Source organism: Mesoplodon mirus, assembly GCF_964341445.2.
Source record: "Mesoplodon mirus genome assembly, chromosome: 1".
Classification (NCBI taxonomy): Eukaryota; Metazoa; Chordata; class Mammalia; order Artiodactyla; family Ziphiidae; genus Mesoplodon; species Mesoplodon mirus.
In genome coordinates this window covers 36,588,326-36,614,816 of record NC_138976.1, presented here as the reverse complement: position 1 = coordinate 36,614,816, position 26,491 = coordinate 36,588,326, and the positions used below count along the sequence as shown (strand labels likewise).

Sequence of the window (26,491 nt, the reverse complement as noted above, 5' to 3'; positions counted from 1 at the left end):
CACAGATTGTGAGGGCTAAATGAAATCATGAATATATATGGTTTAGTATAGTCCCAGGCACACTGTAAGCCTAAATAGGAGTGGCTACTGTTGTTTTATTAATCTTTGGTTTATGAGCATACTGATATGTGAAACAGATGTTTTAGGCTGGTGGTCTTTGTTTCTCTGATAAGTGGTTTTCCTTCCCTTCATTTATCTACAGTGCAAATTGGGTATAGTGAAATTCATAGAAGCTGAGCAGGTGCCTGAGCTCGAAGCTGTTCTTCACCTGGTGATTGCTTCTAGTGACACACGCCACAGTGTAGCCACAGCAGCGGACCTGGAGTTGAAAAGCAAGCAAAGGTAAACTGCTTCCCTTTTAAACTTTTGAAATTAAAAAGAGGCTAGATTTCTAAAAGCTTGCTCAGCACATATTTGTTCTTTTTGGGTTTTGTGTAGTGAGACATTCAGTTTATGAGATTGTGAAATATACCTAATTTGTATGAAAGACAGTTTGCTAAAGAGCAGAATTCTGTATAAGACAAAGAAGAAAAGCTGTTTGGAGAAGTAGTTTAAAATTGGAATGGGTTAGGATTATAACTGTAAGAATTGAAACCTTTGTCTAGGTAAGTGAACTTAAAGAACTGATGTTAAGAAAAAAATGTCAGAACCCGGAAGTTATTCATTTTTGATTCTTCCTCTATCAAATTATTTGAAATGACTTTTAATAAAGGATATGTAGGTATTATGGTTAATATGATGAAAATCAGGTCCTGTGAAAAGAGGTGTTGAATAGATCTTAATTTACACAGGAGGAAATACATATAGTAAATAGACTCATAGAAAATATTGTGTTTAAGAAATCAAATCATGCACAAAAAAACAGTGGTATGCCAGTTTGTACCCATTGGTAAATAACATTGTGCAACGTTTGATTACTCCATTTAAGTTTCTGTTGAAACTGCTATTCTTATACCCTGTTGATTGACACTGTAAGTTGAAATAATTTTTGGAAAGTAGTTTGTATTAGGTAATGAATCATAAAAATATTTACAATCTTTTATCTGAATCTTCTGGGAATTTAACCTAAGAATCATTCAAAAGAAGAAAAATATTATATTTAGAAAAATGTTACAGATTCATTCATTATACCATTTCCTATAGTTGTTCAAAAAAAAAGGAAACAAATTCAGATTTCCACAATAGGTAAATAAATAAATTATGTGACCTATATGGAATATTATATATCTGCCCAAATAATTATAAAAATAATAAAGCAACATGTAAATTGCCTCCAAGTAATGGCAAATGAATAAAGCATAATAGAAAATGATATATGTACTGATTTTAATAAATGACATGTGCAAAGACTGGAGAACACATGAAAAATTGAAGATACTTTGTTAAAAAAATCAAATTATGGAATAGTTCTTTTTTGAATTTATTTTAATGCTAAATGTAGTTAACAAAATGGGATATCTCTAGGTCCATCCACGTGGTTGCAAATGGCATTATTTCATTCTTTTTTATAGCTGAGTAATATTCCATTGTATATATGTACCACATCTTCTTTATCCATTCATCTGTTGATGGACGTTTAGGTTGTTTCCATATCTTGGCTATTGTGAATAGTGCTGTTGTGAACATAGGGGTGCATATATCTTTTTGTATTATTGTTTTGTTGGGATATATGCCCAGCAGTGGGATTGCTGGATCTCACTGGCAACTCTCTTTTTAGTTTTTTGAGGAACCTCCATTCTGTTTTCCAAAAAATCTTCCTTTAAAACTTCTCATTGTGTTTGAACTGACTCCATTCTTTACACCATACAATAGATTGGATTGTTGGAACTATAAATGTGGTGCTGAAGTATTCTAATTAGTTTTGGTTTTGTCTATTAAAACAATTGTATTTTCCAAAAAATAGCATAACATTGTTAAGAGGTAAAAAGTGAGTTGAGAACAATATGTAGATACCCATTTTGTTAAATAAAAGTATCTCTTCAAGTGATACGTCTGTTTCTTTATCTACCTGCCATGCCCATCCAACTATTTTACATGCATAGGAAAGAAGTCTAGAAAAAGATACACCTAAGTTAGTGGTTACTGAAAAGGAATAGAGAGGGTTATGGTGCAGATTATAAGGAATTTTATTTTCTGTGTTATTCATTTCTGAATTTTCACAAGCATGTAATCAGAAAACTAAAACTAGAAAGGTGGCAAGCGGAAAAGTAGAAGAAACAGTGAAAATTATCCTTATCCTTATTAGTTAATCACTATTAAGTTTTTAGTTTGTTTTACTAAAGTGTGTGTGTGTTTTGTCAAAAATCTCTAAACCTGAAGTATTTATAGGAAGGAAACAAAGATGGAGCTTGAGGATTAGTTAGTAGCAATCAGCTGAGGAAAGATATAGGTAAATAATAAGTAGAATTATAGAATGTCTTTGAGGCTAGTGGAATTGTGGATATACAAACAAGAGGTGGATTGATTAGCTATGAAGGAAGAGATGGATTAGAAAAACAGTCAAAGCAGCATGATAAATTATGTTTGCACAAATACAGCATAGTTTGAAAGCAGAATCATTGTCAAAAGAGAGAATAGAGTATGGTTAAATCTCACTAATCAAGTGAAATGCAGGATTGTGTTATTGCTGGGTTTGTAAAATGACTGGCAGGGGCTGCTGCAGAGGGTGGGTGACCATCAATAGTAAGTCACCTTATTGTGGTCCCCAATTAGGAATAAGTCTTAGTGACTAAGGACAGCAGGATTGCTCTGTAGAATTAGGTGCTAAAATTGCAAGTGGATGCTGGGAGATAAGGAGGGGATACTGGGGATCACAGTGCCATGGTATTTGAGAAATGCCGTGGGTTGCAGGCTTCCTAGGGTTGTGGCTTTAATGGGTAAAATGTTTTTTGTCACTTTCTGTATCACTTTTGAATTTCCAAGTGGCTGAACAGAAGAATCATGCCTCAGGGCTCTTTGAACAAGTGTAGTATGGCTCTGCTGTGTTGGAATGCTCCGTGGCATTGGCCCTGAGAGTGGAAGACAGTCCAGATTTCTTGAGTAGTACCAAATTGGGCCACTGGATACACTGATCTATCTTACGTTGAATCATGGTGGGATAAGTGACTTTTTTTTCTGTTTGAAAACTAACTTTGATAGAAGTTAATCCCTTTCCTTCTCTTCTGCAGTGTCAGTTGCCCATTTCACTTGTGTGTTTATAATATTTTTCTTTGGTAACACATATTAAGGCTATGATTTTTTGAAATTATTGGAGTGGGAGAAAAAAATAATAATTTTAACAAGCGTTGTTGAAACCTTCTGTAGCTTGATTGACTGGAATAATCCTGCCATCATTAATAAGATGTACAAGGTATACCTTGGAGATATACCACTGAAGACAAAAGAGGTAGGTTCTTTTTGTTTACTCTCACATCATCATAAAAAGCATTTTATTGACATGGCTCTATGTATTTGAACATTTTCTCCAGGTTATTTTGATTTAAGCTGAACCTATGCTATAGGAAATATTGATACTAGTTTTAAGCCATACTAGTCTAGGTGGATTAAAATCTCCTGGTAACTTTGTTTACCTGATCTGGTGTTTTCAGTTCAGGTGCTTAAATAATGATTGTCCAGATTATGCCTCAATGAACTTTTCCTGTAGATATTTTAGGCTTTATTGAATATATTGTTCTGAGGCTGCAGCTGCTCAACTCTGCTGTAGCATGAAAGCAGCCATAGGCAGAACAGAACTGAATGAGCATGGCCGTGTGCCAGTAAGGCTTTATTGTTACTGAAATTTGAATTTCATATTATTTTCATGAAATATACTTTTACAAAATATTATTTTGATTTTTAAAAAATCATTTGAAAATGTAAAAACTACTCTTAACTCACAGACCTTATGAAGATAGATGGTAGGCCAGATTTGGCCGATGGGCTGTAGTTTGTTGACCCGTGGTCTAGAATCTAGAACAATAGGTGGGTTCTTCTGAATTCTGGAAATAAGATGTTTGCTTAATAACATAAGTTATCTGTTTAGTTAACTGTGTTTAAAAGTGTTCCAAGTTGAAACCTGGACATACAAGATTATTTGTTTGCTTTCTAAACCATTAATAGTTATTTAAAAAATCATATTAGCTCCAGGGAAAATTGGACAGCTACATGTAAAAGAATGAAATTAGAACACTTCCTAACACCATACACAAAAATAAACTCAAAATGGATCAAAGAGCTAAATGTAAGGCCAGACACTATAAAGCTCTTAGAGGAAAACATAGGCAGAACACTCTATGACATAAATCACAGCCAGATCATTTTTGACCCACCTCCTAGAGAAATGGAGATAAAAACAAAAATAAACAAATGGGACCTAATGAAACTTAAAAGCTTTTGCACAGCAATGGAAACCATAAACAAGACCAAAAGACAACCCTCAGAATGGGAGAAAATGTTTGCAAATGAAGCAACTGACAAAGGATTAATCTCCAAAATTTACAAGCAGCTCATGCAGCTCAATATCAAAAAAACAAACAACCCAATCCACAAATGGGTGGAAGACCTAAATAGACATTTCTCCAAAGAAGATATACAGGTTGCCAACAAACACATGAAAGGATGCTCAACATCACTAACCATTAGAGAAATGCACATCAAAACCATAATGAGGTATCACCTCACACCGGTCAGAATGACCATCATCAAAAAATCTACAAACAATAAATGCTGGAGAGCGTGTGGAGAAAAGGGAACCCTCCTGCACTGTTGGTGGGAATGTAAACTGATACAGCCACTATGGAAAACAATATGGAGGTTCCTTAAAAAACTAAGAACTGGGCTTCGCTGGTGGCGCAGGGGTTAAGAATCCGCCTGCCAATGTAGGGGACATGGGTTCGAGCCCTGGTCCAGGAAGATCCTGCATGCTGTGGAGCAACTAAGCCCGTGCGCCACCACTACTGAGCCTGTGCTCTAGAGCCCGTTAGCCATAACTACTGAAGCCTGCATGCCTAGAGCCCATGCTCCGCAACAAGAGAAGCCAGCACAATGAGAAGCCCGCGCACCGCAACGAAGAGTAACCCCTGCTCGCCGCAACTAGAGAAAGCCCACGTGCAGCAATGAAGACCCAACACAGCCAAAAATAAATGAATAAAAATAAATTTATTTAAAAAAAAGAGTAGAGAGGCAAACTCTAGTTATTGAGATGGGTATTTGGCATGTATTTTCTCTTTTAAAATGAAAAAATGAGGCTTCAAGAAAGCAGTTAACATGCTTTATTGGCAAAGATGAAAGTTGAGCTTTTAAGCAAAAGCTAGAATTTTGGGAAATTTGTATTCATCACGATGAGCTTGACAGCTTGTCAGTGCTTACAGACTTTTCTGATGAGATTGGTCATGATATTAATGTGATTTTTGGGTGTGTGCGTGGATGTTTTATAATGAAATATTTGCTTAACTCGGTGAGCCAGTATTTTCCAAATGACCAGTGATGTTACAGAAGCATACAGGGTAAGGGAGCCATTCAGTATGCAGAGAGACTGGTGGAATTTAGTAGAACAGTATGCAGATGTTCCCTTGATATGGTTTCAAATCTACATGGCAGTTAACCTTTAAGAACCTATTGCATATCAAGTTTGAGGGTGGCATCAAATATCTGTAATTATCTGAAAAGGCTGAAATCATCCCCACTTTTCCAGTCACATATCTTTGTGAAGCTGTTTTTTTTAACATACTTAAAACAACATATTACAACAAATTAAATGCTGACAAAGATATAAGAATCCAGCTTTCTTTTATTAAGGTGGACAGTGAAGAGATTTACAGAAAATATAAAACAACGCCACTGTCTCAGTGCAGTTTTTTGTTTTGGAAAATATAGTTTTTTATTTTTCTTAAAAATACGTTATTTATGAAAGTATATAATGGGTTTAATATTTTTAAGTGAATAAGTACTTAAAATATTTTCAGTTTTAATTTCTAGTATATTAAATATTGATAGGTATTCAGTATAAACAAAAGCTCTTCGGAAGCTTCAGTAATTTTTAAGAGTATAAAGGGATCCTGAAACAAAAGTTTGAGCGACCATTGATTTAGATGATCTCTCATGATTTTTTTCAATTCACAATAATTTTGAAGTGCTGAGTTATAATCACACATGTTTTCAACAGGGAGCAGTTCTGAAGCCAGAGCTGAAAAGGGACCCAGTCAGTACAAGGGTTAAGTTAAAGATTGTCCCCCACCTCCTTCGTTCTAGACAAGCTGCTGAAACGTTCCCGGCTAACATTCAGGTAACTCATTCTTTCCAGAGAAAAATGGCCTGTTTACAACTTTCATGTTTGTTTAACTAGACAAAGAACTGTGTTAATGGATATTCAGGAGGTAGGTTGATATGTATAACAAGGTTAATGAGATTTCTTTTTTCTCTCTCAAGTTTAGCTGCAGAAAATACTTTTTAATTATAGCTATAATAAAAATATATTTTATTAATATATTAATATATATTTTATTATATATAAATATATAGTATATATAATATATATTATAAATTTTTATTATAGAATATATGCTGTATATGGTTACCATTCACCCTAAAAGTATGGTGATAATTCCTTTCAAACTAGTGCTTTTCTGAGTGGCTTTTTTCCAAAAATGGTAGCACCAGAAACTTGGTCACGTAGGTGGAAAAACGAGTCATCCTTGACGGGACTCCCTCGGGAGGGCAGTGGCCACAGCCTCTGGATGCTGCTGCCGCAGTGTCTTCACCCCCGTCTGCCGAATGCTGATGTTAATGAGGATTGTCACTTGTTGTTCTGCTTGCCACAGTCGTCTTCCTTGTTGCCCTGCCTCTAGTCTTCCCCACAGCCAGTCTGTTTTGTGTGTTGCCACCAGAGTTATTTTTGCAGTTGGAAACTCTTGTCCTCTGTTGGTGTGGGATGTGAGCCCCTCCGGAAAAGCTCTTGCCTTTTGGTCCAAGTCATGACCAGCTCAGCTCTGGAGACAGATTCATTTGAGCATAATTTTGTCATTAGTTACTTACTTTTGATCTTAAATAAAACTCAGGGCTTTTCCTGTTTTTCTTTAAACATAAAAAAAAAATCTGTAAAATGGATGTAATGATACAGCTACCTCATAGCAATGTTGTAAAGACTGAGTGGGTTAGCAGGTAGAAGCTTTAGAGCAGGGTGGCTAGTACTCATTCAGTTAGCAAGTTCTCAGTAAATGGTGGAAGGGCAGCAGTTACTTCCCTTCTGGTCTCGTATCTCACCATACCCTTGCCCTGTACCTTATGCTCCAACAGAGATTGTTGCTGTTTAAGTATGCTGTTTTCATGGCTCTGTGTCTCCACTCCTGGCATAGTGGCCCTCCCCACTGTAGCCTGGTAAACATCTACTCCAGTTTCAGGATTTGCTCTGGTGTGCCCCTTCCTATCTGAAGTGTTTCCATTTCCTGCCTCTCATCTCTTTCAGTCCCAAAGTAAGAACACTGTCCTCTTGCTCACTGTATGTGTGTGGTAGACATTGGCTTCTGCCTTCACATCTCTCCCTCTTAAGGCTTATTTGTTTAAGTGGCTGCTTCCTCCGTTTAGGTGATACAACTTTTATTCCCAGTATCTGGCTCTCTAATATTTGACTGATTTCAAGTACTCTGTTCTGTGTTTCCATAAACATAAAATAATCACAGAGCTTCTTCCATTTCACTTTCCAGGCACTGTTTCCCTGACAGTGTTTTGATAATTTTGGTTCAGAAAATTTGGTTGTAGTAACACTACATTATATAATAAGCAGCTAGAAGTTTGTGGCAGAATATTCATAGACATCCTGTAGGTGTACACTTTATTTGTAGTTATTTATGTTTTCAAAATGAGTCCACGTGTAATTAAGAAACCTAATACCCCCAAAATAATCTTCTCTGCTCATGGCCCCTGCGTGAGAGTGGCAGCCCACTGCAGCGTGAACTCTGTGTTGCTTTCTAGTGGTAGCCCCACAAATTTTGCAGACTTGTAACATCTACCATTGTGTTTGTTGTTACTCCACAGACTGTTAATTGAAGCTACTGATTGGCTTCCTAAGGCCGTCAGCTAAAATATTTGTATGAAAGAGAACTGCATTAATTTTGAAGAACAAGGTGTAGTGCAAAAGACCTACTCTTGATTGAATCCTTAATAGTATTTGAAGATAGTAAATTGCTGTTCTTGTTAATTGGTATTCTTGTCGTTGTTCTTTTTTCATAGGTGGTGTATGATGGACTCTTTGGTACAAATACAAATTCAAAATTAAGAACATTATCCCTGCAATTTGTGCATCACATTTGTGTAATGTAAGTTTTTTGAACTATTTATAAAGTTCTCAAGCTGTTGGAGTGATGAAGTGATGCAAGTATATCTTACCTAGAAAGAAATCTTGTTTGCTTATCTTAAAATATTTCATATTTTGATAGATTATTTAAATTTACTTCAGTTATGTCTCTATTTTAACTAATAATCTGAAAAGATTCGTAATTATGAGATTCTTATATCTTGCTTTGTATGTGTTATTTTTTCAAAAAGCTGTCCAGAAATCAAGATTAAGCCATTAGGTCCAATGCTTTTGAATGGCCTCACCAAGCTAATCAATGAATATAAAGAAGTAAGTGACTTGTTTTTTTAAATTTTTGTTAACATTTTATATTTTAAAGTATTTTCTGTTATAAACTTTGCTGGTCTGTATGTTGATATAGTTAAAGTTTGCTGTTGTTCCATCATTTCTTAACATTTTTAATTGAAGTGGTGCAAATTTCAGAAATTACCACCATCTTTTGCCCTTTTTTTTTGAAATAAGTATTAAAAACTGATACGGATCTTGAGGTTGTCTTATCATTTCTTTAAATAACATTTTAAAAAGCTAGTACCTTTTATGTTACTTTTAGGCACTGTGCAAAAATGGAATGAAAAGAAGTAAATTTTACTTTATGATTTATTTCCATATAGGTCTATTTGGATTTGCTTGTTTTGAGAAACAGTGTTAATTCTTAGGGGCTGAGATTTTATTGATTCAAAACTCTGTCAGACTACCAAATACACCACCAAATGTAAAATAGATAGCTAGTGGGAAGCAGCCACATAGCACAAGCAGCCACATAGCACAAGCTCGGTGCTTTTTATCCCCTAGAGGGGTGGGAGATGGACGGTGGGAGGGAGACGCAAGAGGGAGGAGATATGGGGATATATGTGGACATATAGCTGATTCACTTTGTTATACAGTAGAAACTAACACACCATTGTAAAGCAATTATGCTCCAATAAAGATGATAAAACAAACAAACAAACTCTGTCAGAACATGCATTCAGTAAATTTTTGATTCCTTAAGCTAAGTGGAATGAGGATTCCTTGGATTGTAGATTTTCAAATCCTGTTTTTCCTTGCTGTATCACTCCTACCATTTCTAGTATTTCAGGGGAATTTGCTAAAAAAGGTAAGGTTTCAAGAACTCTAGTTAGTATTTCTTCCTAAGTCTTAGCTAAACATGAATGCATGTTTGCATTAGTACAGTGACCAGTATTTTGCCATTTGGATTTAGAATTGAGTTTGAATTCTAGTTTTGTTCCTTGGTGAGTTACTTAAATTCTTTGGACCTCTGTTCTTTATCAGAAAAATGAGGATAATAGTATCACTTCATTGGATTATTGTGAAGATTAAATGAGATAATTCATGTAAATTATTCAGCACAGTAAAGGCATATTAGTAGATATTATTAATGAAGAGCTATTCATTTGTTGTGCAGCTGTGCTTTGGGGCAGTGTTAGGCCTGACTCTCCTGTCTTCTTCTGTTGATTGAATAGAGCTTGCATGGTTCTTAAGGCCTTGGGAAACTTTCAGATTATTTTTATGGCGTAGTCAGATTCTTTGGATGGTTGGTAGAAATAAAAATGCTTTGGGGCTTCTAGGGGAGGAACTGTATATTTGAAGATAGGTTAGAGAGGCCAGATAAACTACAGGGCTGTAATCCTTTTACCTCCAGATGACACTGCCTGTCTTCCCAACAGATGAGTCTGTAAGAGTGGCCATGTAGGTGTGTGAATCCTATGTTAAATGTATAAACTTCAGCTCATGGAAGTGTTACTATGTTCTAAGTAATGTCAGACTATTGGTTTTCATAAAACCACGTAAAATTCTATCTGTATCTTGAGTGGGAACCTCGTTAACTCACCCGAATACTATGATCCCTTTAATTTTTTATGGTGGAAGATATGAGAAGAAGCTGTTTCCTATGGTGCAGATTTTTAGACAGTTGCTCCCCAGCTTACTACAATTTTGGGTGAGAGAGAGTGGATCCTAGCCTGTTGGGCAGGTGAATTTTCTAATAAGTTAAGCTGTTTTCCTAGTACGTTGGTGGTGAATTTTGGTATTTGCAGGTTATATAGTATTGAAACTATCCTGCACTTAGCACCAGCTAAGAGAACCTTTTCATATATGACCACTGCATTTTCCTTTTGGAGTAAGTTGGGGAGGTAAAGTTTTGTTTTTCCTTTTAGTAGTGTGATGCAATCTGGGTTTGGACATTTTTATTTGTTTTGTTCAGATGCTGATATCACATAGTTAGGCAGGGTGAGACCTAGGTTTAACAAGGAGTAAAATAATACATTTAATTGCAGCAAAAAGGTTTTGCTGTTTACGTGTTTTTTGTTCTGTCTGCTTTTTGTTCTTTTCTTTTTTTTTCCCTTAATTTCAAGGACCCTAAGCTACTGTCAATGGCATATTCAGCTGTTGGAAAACTCTCCAGGTGAGTAAACTCTTTTTCAGTGAGAGATATCCTGTTGGTAAACTAAGAAAAATTGTGGCATTTAATAATGGATGGAGAATAAATTTGTTATGATTCTGAAAGGGTCATAGGTTGTTTAGAAATGTCCTCCTTGTAGAAGGATAATGAATGTGAGACATTTTAACTTACATCTGAAGATGTGTTACCACATTAAATGGCAGTCTTGAAATGAGATTTTGAACTGGATTGTGTCATAATGTGTTACAGTTTTCTTGTACCCTAGAGACATTTGATTGACCTTAAGTGTTCTTGTTGCTACTTACTACCAGTGTTTATAACCTCTATAATCAAGAGTTTTTCTAGTGATTCTCTTTTCTGATAGCATTATATTATGATTCTGAGTGGCCCTGTTTCCAAAGTTGGATTTTTTTTCTTCTGCTTAGTATGGTTTCCTGCACCCAGTTCCTCCTTGTTTCCTCTTCCTTCACTGTATTTCAGAGCAGGGAGATAGAGGAGCAGCATCCTCAGTGGTAGGAGGTGCTGCTTACACCCTGGCACAGGCTCTGTGTTGGCCTGTGTAGACTGGGTCTTGCTCTTCTGCACTGTGTAGGGAAGGAGTCTGGGGACTCAGAAGACAGCCACTTCAGATCAGCTGATACAGCATAGGGTTGTCAACAAACCTTGTCCCTTGTGTGTTGGCATGAAGTGACAAAGCTCCTTGTCACCAGAGTCATTAGTTTAAATAGCATTTAGTCTCCTCTACTTTCTTTATTTTAAAATCAGAAATGTTAACTGAATGCATGGAATATTCTAGTGAGAATATCTGGATAATAGGTATATTAATCTAGAATTACATTATTAGACAGTTGAAGAATTAAATATTTACTTTAAAAAGTGTTTGGTTCTTTGGGGGAGGTAATCCAGTGATGCTCACATGGTTCAGAAGTGAAAGTGCAAGTTTAGGAAAGTTTGTGTTTAGTTTCTTTTTCTTTTCCATCTTATGGAAATTTTTGATAGTAATGATGACCTCATATTCTCTTACAGTCGAATGCCCCATTTATTCACTAAGGATATAGCTCTTGTGCAGCAGCTTTTTGAAGCCCTATGTAAGGTAGGGAAAGACCTGACAAGTGTATGCTTTCTGTTTGGATGCTCACTTGGAAACCCAACAGGGAGGGAAACACTGTTTTTATCATCTTCATAGGAAGAGCCCGAGACACGACTCGCTATTCAGGAAGCACTGTCCATGATGGTTGGAGCTTATAGTACTTTGGAAGGAGCACAGCGGACTCTCATGGAGGCACTTGTGGCTTCGTACTTAATAAAGGTAGGTCCAACTATGTGAACTACAATGGCTGGTGGTATGTGCATTTTACATTTTTTTTTAAACATTTTTTAAGCTCTCAGTTTTTTTTTTTTAATTTATTTATTTATGGCTGCATTGGGTCTTCGTTGCTGCGTGCAAGCTTTCTCTAGTTATAGCAAGCGGGGGCTACTCTTCATGGCGGTGTGTGGGCTTCTTATTGCGGTGACTTCTCTTGTTGTGGAGCACGGGCTCTAGGCGCATGGGCTTCAGTTGTTGTGGCTCATGGGCTCAGTAGTTGTGGCTCACGGGCTCTAGAGTGCAGGCTCAGTAGTTGTGGCACACGGGCTTAGTTGCTCCGTGGCATGTGGGATCTTCCCCAACCAGGGCTCGAACCCGTGTCCCCTGCATTGGCAGGCGGATTCTTAACCACTGCGCCACCAGGGAAGTCCTACATTTTTAAGATCAAAATTTGAATTGCCTTTTGCCTTAACTCTCTATAATGAAGAGGAATATTTGCTTTCACTTGGACTGTGATTTATGATCTGTTTTTAATTCTTCGTTATTGCAATCTGATTTTAGGGAAGAAGGAGTAGTGATATTCACAGAGGCCTTATGTTTAAAGCCTTCCTTGTTGGAAAACTGTTCTTAATATCATGCTCTACCAGTTGCAAGTGTTTGTTTTAAGTGGTAGCTGAGCACTACAGTTCACTGAGGTAGAGTTCTGTAGGTAACATTGGGGGAGAAAAGCAGAAGGAAAGAAAGACACAATTTATGGATCAAAATGAGTCTGTAGGAAGTAAGCCAGTACCATCATACATACTCTTCTTCCCTCTAGTCCTCTTCATTTGCCTGCCATGGGAGTTTGCAGGAGAAATTTTATTATTATTTTTTTTCGGTACGCGGGCCTCTCACCACTGTGGCCTCTCCCGTTGCGGAGCACAGGCTCTGGACGCGCAGGCTCAGTGGCCATGGCTCACGGGCCCAGCCGCTCTGCGGCATGTGGGATCTTCCCAGACTGGGGCACGAACCCGTGTCCCCTGCATCGGCAGGTGGACTCTCAACCATGGCGCCACCAGGGAAGCCCTGCAGGAGAATTTTTAATATCTGTGGTTATATACACATATGTATACATGATATATAATATGCAATATAAAATAATACATTATGTATTTGCTTTAGTCAGTTCTTTGTCCTCCATTTCTAGGAGTAGAGAGGGAGATTAAAGAGGGAATGATGTCAAATATTGGTGAGATTAATATGAATTGCATCTTAACTGAAATTTGGCTGCATTGGGTCTTTGTTAGGTCTTCAGCCATGTTTATTAACACATTTATATTGAGGAATTATTAAAGCTTCAGGAAGGTATCTGGTTTCTGTTGAAATATGACAGGATAATTATGTACACTCAGAAGGCTTATTATATATAGCGACCCATTGTCAAATGCTCTTGGTGTTCAGTGTACCTGGTTCATGATCATATAACATGGACAAAGAAGTATAGGCTTATTTGGAAGCTCATTAGAGTCAAATACTTAAAACTTTTTGTAGGTAACCATACAAGGAAATGGAATGCTTGTATAATGCACATGGGTGCTGGTTATACTTATGCAGATCAAATCATGTAACAGTATTACAAAGCCAAAGGTAATTTATTTTCTTTTCTCAGACTACATGTAAGGCAGCCAGACCCTGGGCTAAATCATATAGACTGGTCCTTAATATCATTGCCCTTTACAGTAGCTCCAAAAATGCTAAAGAGCAAGAACACCTGAATAAATGAGGTAGTACATGTTTCTAAGCATCTCTCATCTCACTTATGTTGTGACTGGAGGAATGACCCAGCGGGAAGATACCTGAGAATAAAGCTTAAGCATCAGTAGACTCTACAATTGCTTTTCTGGTTGAACTTCCTATTCATAGATTACAGTGTTAATCTATTTAAGTTAATTGGATATATTTATGTAGTTGAAGCTTTGCTTTGGAGTCAGTTTTAATTTAAGAGCTAATCTGAAAGCGTTGGTGGTATTTTGCTTTAAATTTGTAGGGATTCCAAGTAAGCTCTGTTTGTGTTCCCTGCAAAATATCTGAATTTCACTCATGTGACTGAGAGTTTAAGAGTTGGAGAAGCAGAGGTGGTGGCTAGAAACTGCCACAGTGACCTTGGTCTGATGGTTGGGCTGAGGATGTACATCTACAGAGAGATTATGGTTATGGTCTTGGTGGGGTTTCCTGCTCTACTTGGAGCATCCTCTTAGATCATAATAGTATTCTTTAAATAATGTCATTGTCCAAAGACTTTTAAACAACATGATTAAAGATCTTGACTAAATGATGTTTTATTTATTTAGATATATTTATTGAAATATCAACTTAAATTTTGATTGTTTACAATTAAAATGACTCGACTGGAATGAGTTGTTGGTAATTGAATTCTTTTTTTTTTTTTAATTTGTGTGTGTGTGTGTGTGTTTGTACGTTTATGTGTCAAATAGCCTGAAGTTCAAGTTCGACAAGTGGCTGTGAAATTTGCCAGCACGGTGTTTCCCTCAGATCATATACCGTCCAGATATTTGCTCTTATTAGCTGCAGGAGATCCGTAAGTTTCAAAGGTGTTAATTTGAATTTGGGTTCATTTAAAATTTAGTTGAAAATTGAATAAAATTTATGTTGTTTGCAGTGTTCGTCTGTGGAATTTAGGAGCAATTTATTAGAGTTAAAAGTATGGCTCCCTTGATACAATACATAGACCTGTAGTCATACCCTGTCTTGTTTTTTCCTGTGGGTAAAATTCAAAGATGAAAGCCACATGACTCTCCACATCTAATGAAATTTCCAAAAAGAAGCGATTGCTTATCATGTATTTTATGCCTCTTTGCATAGATAGCCAAAAATATATTTAAGACAGATGACAAATAAAATTGCTGTTCTTAGTCTTCATATGATCATTCTCCAGTTGGTGAAATTTATTTATGTTTCTTATTTATCTTTCTGAAAGACGGGAGGAAGTTCATGGAGAGGCACAACGAGTTTTAAGGTGTCTTCCTGGTAGAAACAGAAAAGAAAGTGCTTCTAAGCAGATGCCATCTTTTCCAGAAATGGTATATTATATCCAGGAAAAGGTATGGTATTTAACTTCAGTTAATAGTTTAAGTCATATAGTGAATGATGAAAATAAACTTACATTTTTTTAGGTGACACATTTTAAAATGCTAATCACTAAATGTTGAATAGTTAGTAAAGTTTCTAACAATGTTAATACAATAAGAGGAAGGTACGAAGTGAGGAGAAAAATATAAATCTCAAATGTAATTAATCTGTTTTGCCCAAATCTAAATTACTTACAATTCCTTTTATGTTTTTCAACATTTTGGCTGTGTTTATTTTATTTTTTATTATTAGTATTTTTAAAATTTTTATTGGAGTATAGTTGATTTACACTGTTGTGTTAGTTTCTGCTGTACAGCAGAGTGAATCAGTTATACATAAACATACATCCACTCTTTTTTAGATTCTTTTCCCATATAGGTCATTACAGAGTATTGAGTAGAGTTCCCTGTGCTATACAGTAGGTCCTTATTATTTATCTATATTATATATAGTAGTGGGTATATGTCAATCCCAATCTCCCAGTTTATCCCTTCCCCCCTTTTCCCTCCTGGTAACCATAAGTTTGTTTTTTACAACTGTGACTCTATTTCTGTTTTGTAAATAAGTTCATTTGTACCATTATTTTTATTGGCTGTGGTTAAAATTTTTCCCCTTGGCATGACATGCTTAAAATATATCTTCTTTATTTTTAAGGGCACTATTTAGGGCAGCATAAGTTTAAGAATGCTTCAGGGAGCAGTTCAGACTTTTTCCACCATGATCATAAGAGAGCATTGCATCTGCTTTTGCAAGTCTCCTGTTTTTGCTGGTAGATCAGAGTATTGACAGTCATGACCCCCCACCCTGACACTATCCTACTTTTTACATTGATGTTTCTCTTAGTGTGCTGGGGGGATACCTTACAGCCTTTCACCTCTACTGGTGGTCTTAGCTTTTTGCTTAGATAGACATCTTAAGGGTGCTGGAGGTCAGTATGTAGCAGCCATGATTCTCTTCTCCATAACACTGTCATATTTGTGGGCAGAGATGCTTTTGTGCTAACATTCTCCTTCTGCCTCTATTATTAATGAAAATAACTGGCATGCAGCGCCCTGGGGTGACGGTCAGTAGATGCCTGGAGTAGGTTTATTCTTTTTATTTTATTTTATATTTTTTACTTGCTACTGTGTCATCTTTGCAGCTTTTTTCTTTTTTCCTTTCTTTTTAAAGTATAGTTGATTTATAGGTTTATTCTTTTTTTTTTTTTTTTTTTTTTTTTTTTTTTTTTTTGCGGTACGCGGGCCTCTCACTCCTGTGGCCTCTCCCGTTGTGGAGCACAGGCTCCAGACGTGCAGGCTCAGCGGCATGTGGGATCTTCCCGGACCGGGACACGAACCTGTGTCCCCTGCATCGGCAGGCGGACTCTCAACCACTGCACCACCAGGGAAGCCCAGGTTTATTTTTTTTTAAACAAGCCAGTTAGAAGGTAACACATCTGTAACTTAGGGTTTGAGGTCCATGCACGATCAAGCATGGTTAATGGAAAAATGTTTTGACTAGAAAAAAAACAGTAGCAGGCAATAATGTAGCTAGAAATACAGTTATTTTTGAGTTGAGAAAGGGTACACGTGCTTTCCAGTAATTGATTTTTGGGGTTTATTTTTATTAGGCTTCCCATCGAATGAAAACGCCAGCCAAGTACATGACTGGGACCACTGTCCTTCCATTTAACCCAGCAGCCTTTGGAGAGGTAGGACTGACATATATTTCTATTTTGCTTTCGCTAAAGGTTCTTAACAGTAATGTCACAGTCAAAGAGATGACCGTGAATTTTTTGTGTTCTAGGTAAACCCATATAGTGACGTCATTGTTTTATACCAGGTTGTTTATTAGGAAAACAGTACTTAGTAATTGGTATTATTTTAAATCATAGTGGAGTCTAGAAATACATTTATCTCAGTGAGATTCTCTTCGTGAAGGAAATAGATGCTCTGCATTGATTGCTATTGGGAATTTACAGCAAATTAGATTTGAATTTTAAAGCCAACAATATATTGAGGTTATTTCGATTATCCAGTTTTGAAGGTTGGAGAATTAGATTAATTTATCTCATTTACTAAGGGAAATTCTATTGTTTTAGTCATTGACTTGCACTAATTAAATGCCAAGAGATAATCTTGTTCAGAGTGAGTAAGAAGACCCACGATGAAATTACGGCCTGTCCTGTTCTAGCTGTCAAGGAAAGAGCTTCCAGAGGACTCCTTAGTAGCTAATTTATGTCAGAGGTTTTTAATGACGTCGTAGCTACTCTTCTGTAGATGATTTGAACCCATTTTCTCAAATTCTCATGTCAGTGGAGATTAAATGCAGCTCAAGTTCCACAGGAACAGATCATTGGTCCTGGGTTTCTGCCCAGTGTCTGTCTCTCTCACATACATGCACACACATCTTTAAAAAAAAATAATGATTTTCCTTGTTATATTTTAGACTTTAAAAGTGGAGTTCGTGTTTTAACTCCATTAAACTCTGTTAAAATGCACTCTTTGGATTATAAAAGCTGGTTATATAAATTCTGCTCCATTGTGGTAATTTCAGTTCACATGTTGAGTCGTGTTTTCCAGCTTCTGTGAGGGTTTTGAATAGCTTTATGAAGGAAGGTGGGGAATCAAAGTTGGGAACTGTCACTTTGAAGAACATCTCCTGCCTTGATTTTTTTTTTTTTTTTTTTTTTTTTTGTGGTACGCGGGCCTTTCACTGCTGTGGCCTCTCCCGCTGCGGAGCACAGGCTCCGGACGCACAGGCTCAGTGGCCATGGCTCACGGGCCCAGCCCGCTCCATGGCATGTGGGATCCTCCCGGACCAGGGCACGAACCCGCGCCCCCTGCATCGGCAGGCGGACTCCCAACCACTGCGCAACCAGGGAAGCCCCTGCCTTGATTTTTTTTTTTTGCGGTACGTGGGCCTCTCACTGTTGTGGCCTCTCCCGTTGCGGAGAACAGGCTCCGGGCGTGCAGGCTCAGCGGCCATGGCTCACGGGCCCAGCTGCTCCGTGGCATGTGGGATCTTCCCGGACCGGGGCACGAACCCGTGTCCCCTGCATCGGCAGGCGGACTCTCAACCACTGCGCCACCAGGGAAGCCCCCCTGCCTTGATTTTTTGAGACGCTTCTCTGGTGTCCTTCTTCCTTCTGTCTATAGATAGTCCTGTACTTGCGCATGTGCCTGGCTCACAGTGCGGGAGTGGTGCCCACCTCTCAGAGTCTGGCTGATATGCAAGATCACGCCCCAGCCATTGGACGCTATATACGGACTTTAATGTCGGGCAGCCAGGCAATACCCTCCTCGTCTTCTTCCAAGAGTGGGGAAACCAACCCTGTTCAGATCTACATCGGCCTGCTTCAGCAGCTGTTAGCAGGTGTTGGAGGTAGGAGGTCATGACGCTGAGGATTATACTAAAGCACTTAAACAAAAATCTAATTTTAAACTCAGCTGAGAATTTATAGCAAAATTATTTTCTGTCTTCTCTCCTACAACTGAACATGAATCTCTGTTTCTTTTCTAAACTTTCCTGAGTTCATCTTTGATACACTATTTCTCTTTTCAGAAAGAAATGCTGAACAATAGGTAATATATTTTTACTTTGCAAGTGGGTGTGAAGAACAGGGCATCTTTTTATAGACAATAAGTCTGTAAATTTGCTGTATTGAATCACATACTGTATTTAGGTTAACTTTTGTTTTGTAAAACTGGGGAATGCCTCCTAAAGCTGTAGCCTTATGCTTTAAAGGAATTTAGTGATCCCTGTACGTTTATTGCTTTTCTTGAAATCAGAATGGTTCTGAATTCCTTCTTATTTAGGTTTGCCAGTCATGTACTGTCTATTGGAAGCTGTCTCAGTGTATCCGGAAAAGCTGGCTACCAAATTTGTAGACAAAACCGAATGGATTAAGGTATATCCTGTGCATGTGTATTTCTTTTTGATTCTTTATATTTTAAACTTTGATCTCATGATGTCGCCTTCCTACCAGTGTTTCTGTGGCCTTTTCTGCCTTTAGGTCATTTTGAAACTCTCATCATTAAACACTTACTGGGAAACATGTAGGTCCATGTATTGCAGTGATCCATTTAGGTGAGAGGGGGAGATGAATTGAGAGTCTTATAAGTGAGAAAAAATTATTTTTCTGTTTTAAAAGTATAATTTAAGTAAACAATTATGTAAGACGTCTCCTTTGCATAGTCTCTCAGCTACCCAGATCCCTTCACCTTCCTGCCTCTTCCTCTCTCACCTGACAGACATGCATAGGTTATCACTTATTTGTATATGGTGTCCCTTCTAGAGTTTACTTATGCATATACACACAAATGAAATTAGCATTTTTGATTTTTCTTCCTTTTTTCACACAAAAGGGTATTATACTTTTCACACTGTTTTGTACCTTCTTTCGCTTAGCGTTAGAACAAGGAGTTATTCCTATATAACTACAGAGAGAACATCCTCTTTGTTTTAATAACTTCATTGTTTTCCACTGCATGAGTGTGCCATAATTTATTGTAGGTCCTTATTGATGGTCATTTAGGGTACTTCCAGTCTTCTGCAATGAACAATCCATCATTTTGAATATGAGTGGGTATATTTTTAGATAGATTCCCCAGAAGTGGAATTGAGGACACATGGATGCAATTTTAATAGATAATGCACATCCTGCATATGAGTAGTTCCATTTCACACTCCCACCGGCCATGTTGGAGAGTATTTTTGTCCCATGGTCACACCAAAAGGGTTACCAGGTTTAGCAAATAAAAATGCAAGAAACTGGGCTTCCCTGGTGGCGCAGTGGTTGAGAGTCCGCCTGCTGATGCAGGGGACATGGGTTTGTGCCCCGGTCTGGGAGGATCCCACATGCCGCGGAGCGGCTGGGCCCGTGAGCCATGGCCGCTGAGCCTGCGGGTCCGGAGCCTGTGCTCCGCAACGGGAGAGGCCACAACAGTGAGAGGCTCACATACCGCAAAAAAAAAAAAAAAAAAAAAAAAAAAGCAAGATACTCAGTTAAACTTGAAGTTCAGATAAATAGTGAATAATCTTTTTTATTACAGGTCTGGCTCATATAGTTTTGTATACCTTTTGTGCTACATAATGTAGTTCTTTTTGGAAAATGCAGTTTGAATTAATGTAAAAAGTACCAATTATTTAAGTGTGAAAGCGTGAAGGTAATTTACCAAGAGGAGTGAGTTTTGTACTGTTCTGGAAAATCTAGTCTCATGAAGTTTAAATCTAGTCTCATGAAGTCTCATCTAGTTTAAAAAGGTTTTTAAATTCTTTGTGAATATTTGCTGATTTTAAAATGATCTTAGAGTTTTTGACCTTTGATCTTGTAGATCAGGGGTCATTAACTTGTGGTCCATGTACCAAATCTGGCTCGCCTCCTGTTTTGTATGGGCTGCAAGCTAAGAATACTGTTTACATTTTTTTTTTTTTTTTTTCCCTCTGCGGTACCTGAGCCTCTCAGTGTTGTGGCCTCTCCCGCTGCGGAGCACAGGCTCGGGACGCGCGGGCCCAGCGGCCATGGCTCACGGGCCCAGCCGCTCCACAGCATGTGGGATCCTCCCGGACTGGGGCACCAACCCGTGTCCCCTGCATCAGCAGGCGGACTCTCAACCACTGCGCCACCAAGGAAGCCCTGTTTACATTTTTAAAGGGTTGAAAAAAAAATTAAAAGATGAATAAAATTTCCTGACGTGAAAATTAGAGTGTCTGTAAAATTGTACTGGCATCCAGCCACACCCATTTGTTGTCTATGACTGCTTTTGCCCTACAATAGCAGAGTGGAATTGTTGCTATAGATTTGGCTCTTTACAGAAAACACATGCTCACCTCTGTTTCAGATCAGCTTTGTATTAATTCCACCTGTTTTATACTTTGTATCTTTGATGAAAATGCACATAAGATTTTGGTCTATACCTCCGCTTTTATTTCATTTTGAAATAATAGCTCGTTGTGTTCTTTTCTCATAGTTACCAGTAGATTGAACATTATAATGTTTAAAATGTTAGACGTTGTCAGCAGGGAGATGATCATATATTATGTGTGTATTTCTTTTTCTACACCGCTCAGAGTCTGATGAATAGCAGTAAAGAAGAGATGCGTGAACTGGCGGCATTGTTTTATTCTGTGGTGGTATCTACAGTGTCAGGAAACGAGTTGAAGTCAATGATAGAACAGCTTATAAAGACTACAAAAGACAATCATGTATGTTATCAGTTCTGTCTTTATCCTTTTTTGTGGGAAATAGTTTTACAAAAGCATCTAATATATTTTTAGTTTTTGTGTTCTCACTTGTCAAATGAAGTCATAAATTTCTTGCCTTTATGATTGTAACGATTGAATGAGATAGATAATACATGGATTCAGTCGGTTCATTCGACAAATTTTGAGTGCCTTGTGTCTCACAGGCATCGGTTTAAGCGCTACGAATGCGGCAGGGAGTGGGTACATGAGAAGCTCTAGTAGTGCTTGGTGCTCAGAAATGTTAGCTCCTTTTTCTTCCCCATCTACTGCCACCGCTCATTGTACCTGTCCAGTTAGGAAACACTGTTGAAACCATGTGCTTTCAAATAGTCTATTTGCATTTGGAGGTTTTAGCAATTAGAAATAGGATCCGTTCACTGTGTTTTGTTGGCAGTAGAGGAAAATTGTGCTTGAAAGTTATGACGGTGTATTTACCTAAGTGTTATTTATAAGCTAGAAGAAAGTGTGGGTGCTTATAAGAGCACCCACTTATGGAGTCACCTCACCCAGAGTTGGAGTTGGGTATCGGATTAGGGAATCTAAATCCAAGTGAGTCAGGGCTCAGCTTAACTTCTCAGAATTCTGTGTTTGAAACTCAAGTTTTCTCTTCTTGCCTAACCGATTTATTAACATCCAGTGGAGCCTCACGTGATCACTTTATTTTTTGGCCTTATATTTTATTGGGGAGATGACTGTAGTAAGCACACAGTTATTTCATTGCATTCACGCACGTGTGAGAGAGACAGACATACGGTATTGTGTTGTTAAATCCAGAGCCCGGAGATACAGCACGGATCTTTGCTTGCATTGGGATTCACAGTAGGAAGATATTTGGCTAAGAAGAAAATGAAAATGGCAGAGCAGCAAGACGTGGAGACAAATGCTGATTTTCTGCCCGAACAAGAGGAGCTCATTCAGAGTGCCACAGAAACTATCGGTAATTAATGTGTTTATGCTGATTTGGATGTCAGCATAAGTAGGTTACAATTTTTTTGAATTAGGTTAAAATTTATTGTAACATTTAAATTTCTTTTTATAGCATTGAACTCTAAATACATGAGGTTTTTCCACAAAATCTTGATGCTAAATAAATTCTGTTTTTAATAACAATGCAAGTACTCTAGTTTTTCTATATATATTTTTTCTATATGTTTCTATTTAACAGAGATGATTCCATTATGGGAAAAAATGTAAACATTAAGAAAGGGCATGGCTCTGGTGTTTTATTACTAAAGAAATGCTAACAAATTATCAACTGGAAAATATGTTATAGACCTTGATTTTGGTTTGCTGTCTTTAAAAAAAATCTTGAGTACATTGCTGGTTGCTTTGCATTCCATGGGTAATGATATAAAATTCTCTTTTGTCTAAATGTGTTTACAGGCTCATTTTTGGACAGTACATCACCCCTCCTGGCAATTGCTGCCTGTACAGCCCTGGGTGAAATCGGCAGAAATGGTCCACTCCCAATCCCTAGTGAGGGATCTGGCTTTACTAAGTTGCATCTTGTGGAAAGCCTGCTAAATAGAATACCCTCCAGTAAAGAAACAAATAAGGCAAGTCTCTTCGTTTTATCCTTCTTTTCTGAAATTCTTTCTATTCATAGATAAATAAATGAATAAAAACAGAATCATAGTCAGGATAGATGGCGTTACAGCTGGAGGAAGGATTGAATGTGAAAAAGAGTGATAAAGAAGACAGTCCAGGTGACTGTTTAATTTTGAGTTGGGGATGATTTGTGTACTGCTTTTGTGTGTGTACCGTTTGACCCAGTTACTCCAATTTAGGCCCGTAACTGTTAAGCTTTGGGTAAATATTAAACGCATCAGGTAATTCTTTTGTCATGCAAAAGGGGGGTAATAAAGTGTTAAATAGTTTTACGATTTTTGTAATTTCAGACCAAATCTAAATCTTAACTTCCTGTACTTAGTTTGGTTTTAAGAAATCTGGGCATTAGTAAGCAGTGTGAGTAATCTCTGAGGAAAAGGACACTTGTGGTTTTTTTAGTTTTAGATAAAAACTTTCATAGACTTTAAAATTTTTCTTTGGGATAAGAACACCTCAGTGTTGAAGTATAAGATGATTTAATGAACAGAAAAATCAGTTTACTACAAGTTTAATAAATATGTAATTTTATTCTTGATCTAGCTACTATTTAAAACTTTCTGAGATCACAGTAGTTTTTATTAGATGTTAGCAACTACTCATTACCATCCATTGTTGAGCACTTGCCATCTGCCAAGCATATGCTGAGTGCTTCACATGCATTAATTAATTGAATCCCCAAAAGATCTAGTGAAGTAGGTACAGTTGTCATCTCTGTTTTCCGAGATGAGGAAATAGCGTCACAGAGAGGTGAAGTAACTTGCCTGAGGTCACACAGTTGTAAAGGCTATAAAAATGGTCGCGCTGTGCCTTGATCTTAGGTCCTCTGGGCCCAGAATCGACATTTATAACTGTTATAGCTTGTAGGATAATGAACTAGTTAAAGACTTTGTTCTTCCTTCTTTTGCAGCTGTGGACCCTTAATGAACTCAGTTTTATGTCTTTCTACCTCCAATGTCATATAGACATAATTCTGTAAAATTGGATACTTAAAAAAAAAAATGTGCTGATGCATTAGTTAGACAGACTCCTCCTCCCTGCTTTCTCATTTTGGAAACATTTTTTCTGGGACCAAACTGTTACATACTTCATTTAAAAAAAAAAATTCTGTGTTCTTCCAGATGAAAGAAAGAGCTATCCAAACACTGGGGTATTTTCCAGTTGGGGATGGAGATTTTCCTCACCAGAAACTCCTCTTGCAAGGTCTGATGGATTCTGTGGAGGTATTTATATTGCTATCTGGTTGTTAGTCATTCAAACAAAAGGCATTTTTCTTAACTTGGAATTTTGCATGCTGTGAGGTTTTAAATTAAAACTTTATTCATTTATTCACCAAGTACTTACTGAGTACCATCTGTGGGCCCATCACTGTGGTAATCGTATCATTGACTAAATCACCTCTGTGGGGAAGTCCTTTTCTCATGATTTTTTTTTAAAATAAATTTATTTATTTTTATTTATTATTTTTGGCTGTGTTGGGTCTTTGTTGCTGTGCGCGGGCTTCCTCTAGCTGCGGCGAGCGGGAGCTACTCTTCGTTGCGGTGCGCGGGCTTCTCATTGCAGTGGCTTCTCTTGTAGTGGAGCACAGGCTCTAGAGTGCAGGCTCAGTAGTTGTGGTATGCGGGCTCAGTAGTTGTGGGTCGCGGGCTCTAGAGCACAGGCTCAGTAGTTGTAGTGCACGGGCTTAGTTGCTCCCTGGCACGTGGGGTCTTGCTGGACCAGGGCTCGAACCCGTGTCCCCTGCATTGGCAGGTGGATTCTTAACCACTGCGCCACCAGGGAAGCCCTTCTCATCATTTTTGAGTAAAGCGTGGTGCATTGTAGGTAGAAGGGGAAACGTACCCATTCAGCTAGATGTGGCGAGTGGGTGCCAGTGTTCTGGTTGCCCTTGAGTCTGATGACTTTGCTTCTGTCTTCTAGATAAATGTCCAGTGTGGTGGAGAAGACCTATAAGTAGACAACTGCTAGCCAATATGAGTGACCTAACACAGTCTGATGTGGCCCCTGATTGGGCCTTGGTTCTTGTCACTTACTCACCAGCCGCTTTTGTTCACCAGCCTCTAGTCCTTCTTTGTTCTGAGCTTTTGAAAGACCCATGCTTCCTTCTTTCTCAGGTTGTTGCTATAGCTCTTTGAAAAGTTTCCTGACCCTTCAGACTAGAGTAGATTATTTATTTACTTGTGCTTTCATGCTGCTCTGTACTTCTCTTCACAACATTTTATCACAGTTGCTAATTGCCCACTAGGCTGAAGGCAAAGTCTGTTTTGCACCCCCATCCTCACCCCCTTATAAAACAGGGGCCTGGCAGCGTAATTGGTAGTAGCAGGACCTCAAACATTTCTGGAAGAGTAACTGAATGAAGAGATGTTTGCATGTAAGGCAGTGGACTCACGAAGGCGGGCGTGAGCACTTCTGTGTGGGGGAGCTGGTGCACGTTTTTTGGTGGCAAAGTCGCTGCTGGGCCTTGAAGAAAGAGAGGGAGGAGAGAGGAGAGCTGTGGTTGAGTAATAAGGCAGCTGAGTGATAGAGCCGACATCAGGATGCAGGTCTCTGGATTCTTGATGGAGTATTTTTAAGGTGAAATTTTTTGACAAGAAATTATAACCATATCTCATTCTCCCTGGATGTCACTGACATTGTAACGTCTTGGAGAAAATCTTGTGATGTCTCCTTTCTCATCTTTTTTCTTTTTACATATCTATGATAGAGATGGGTTTCTTCCAGTTTTGTTTAAATGAAGATTTGTCTCGGTTCTTAACTTGCTACTGAAGACATTATTTTAAGAGTTTAGAAGTACAGAACTGTATGAAAAGCTTGAAGCATGCTAGAGAGACTGAAGGAGGGGAATTTAAAAAAAGCCGGAATCAAGAGAAGCAACATGTCTTCACAGTCATCTAAGACAAAGTTCTAAAGGTTTTTTTTGTTGTTGTTTCTTTTAACTTTTTATTATGGAAAATTTCAAACATGCACACAAGTAGAGAGAATAATAATATAATGATCCCTATTTACCCACTCTTTATTTATAGAATATTTAAAGCAAAATCTGGATATCATTCTCACAAATAGAGTTAGGGAGTTTTGTTTTTGTTTGTAATGCCAACCATGTTGTTATTAACTGTAAACAGGTAAAAACAGGCACATAAAATGACTCCCTAATATGGGATCCTCTGTGTTGAGATAACCTTTTCTCAGCTTAGAGTTACCAAGAGAAACTTTTGACCAGGAAAGCTGTAGGACTGAAGCCTTCAAATATTTTTTCTCAGAGTAGGAAGTGTGTGGTATCAGCACTTAATACCTCAGCAAGCCTAGAGCATTTAGTTGATTGAGCTTGGAAATGGCTAGACTGTTGTCTGTATGCTTTACAGTGTTCTCCCAAAAGGCCCATATTCCCGTACCCCTCATATTCTCTGTTCTTCATTCTCTTCTTACTCTCCTATTCTTAGGTCTTTTCTGATTCCCGGCAAACATAAGAGAGATTGTGAGATGTGTCATTGTG

At 37.9% G+C, this 26,491-nt stretch overlaps 1 protein-coding gene across 4 annotated transcripts in view; it reads left to right on the top strand.

Moving 5' to 3' along the window:
• ECPAS (Ecm29 proteasome adaptor and scaffold) overlaps positions 1-26,491 on the top strand; it is a 104,443-nt gene that overhangs the window by 44,378 nt on the left and 33,574 nt on the right. For all 4 annotated transcript variants that reach the window (XM_082623145.1, XM_082623143.1, XM_082623142.1 and 1 more), the window contains 17 exons: positions 203-342; positions 3,304-3,385; positions 6,143-6,262; positions 8,206-8,291; positions 8,521-8,599; positions 10,684-10,733; positions 11,757-11,823; positions 11,917-12,039; positions 14,511-14,614; positions 15,014-15,137; positions 16,775-16,855; positions 18,303-18,528; positions 18,963-19,054; positions 21,217-21,351; positions 22,165-22,327; positions 22,774-22,946; positions 24,117-24,218. In XM_082623145.1, the coding sequence (XP_082479271.1) occupies positions 203-342; positions 3,304-3,385; positions 6,143-6,262; positions 8,206-8,291; positions 8,521-8,599; positions 10,684-10,733; positions 11,757-11,823; positions 11,917-12,039; positions 14,511-14,614; positions 15,014-15,137; positions 16,775-16,855; positions 18,303-18,528; positions 18,963-19,054; positions 21,217-21,351; positions 22,165-22,327; positions 22,774-22,946; positions 24,117-24,218 (1,947 nt within the window). The remainder of the gene's footprint in view (positions 1-202; positions 343-3,303; positions 3,386-6,142; positions 6,263-8,205; positions 8,292-8,520; positions 8,600-10,683; positions 10,734-11,756; positions 11,824-11,916; positions 12,040-14,510; positions 14,615-15,013; positions 15,138-16,774; positions 16,856-18,302; positions 18,529-18,962; positions 19,055-21,216; positions 21,352-22,164; positions 22,328-22,773; positions 22,947-24,116; positions 24,219-26,491) is intronic.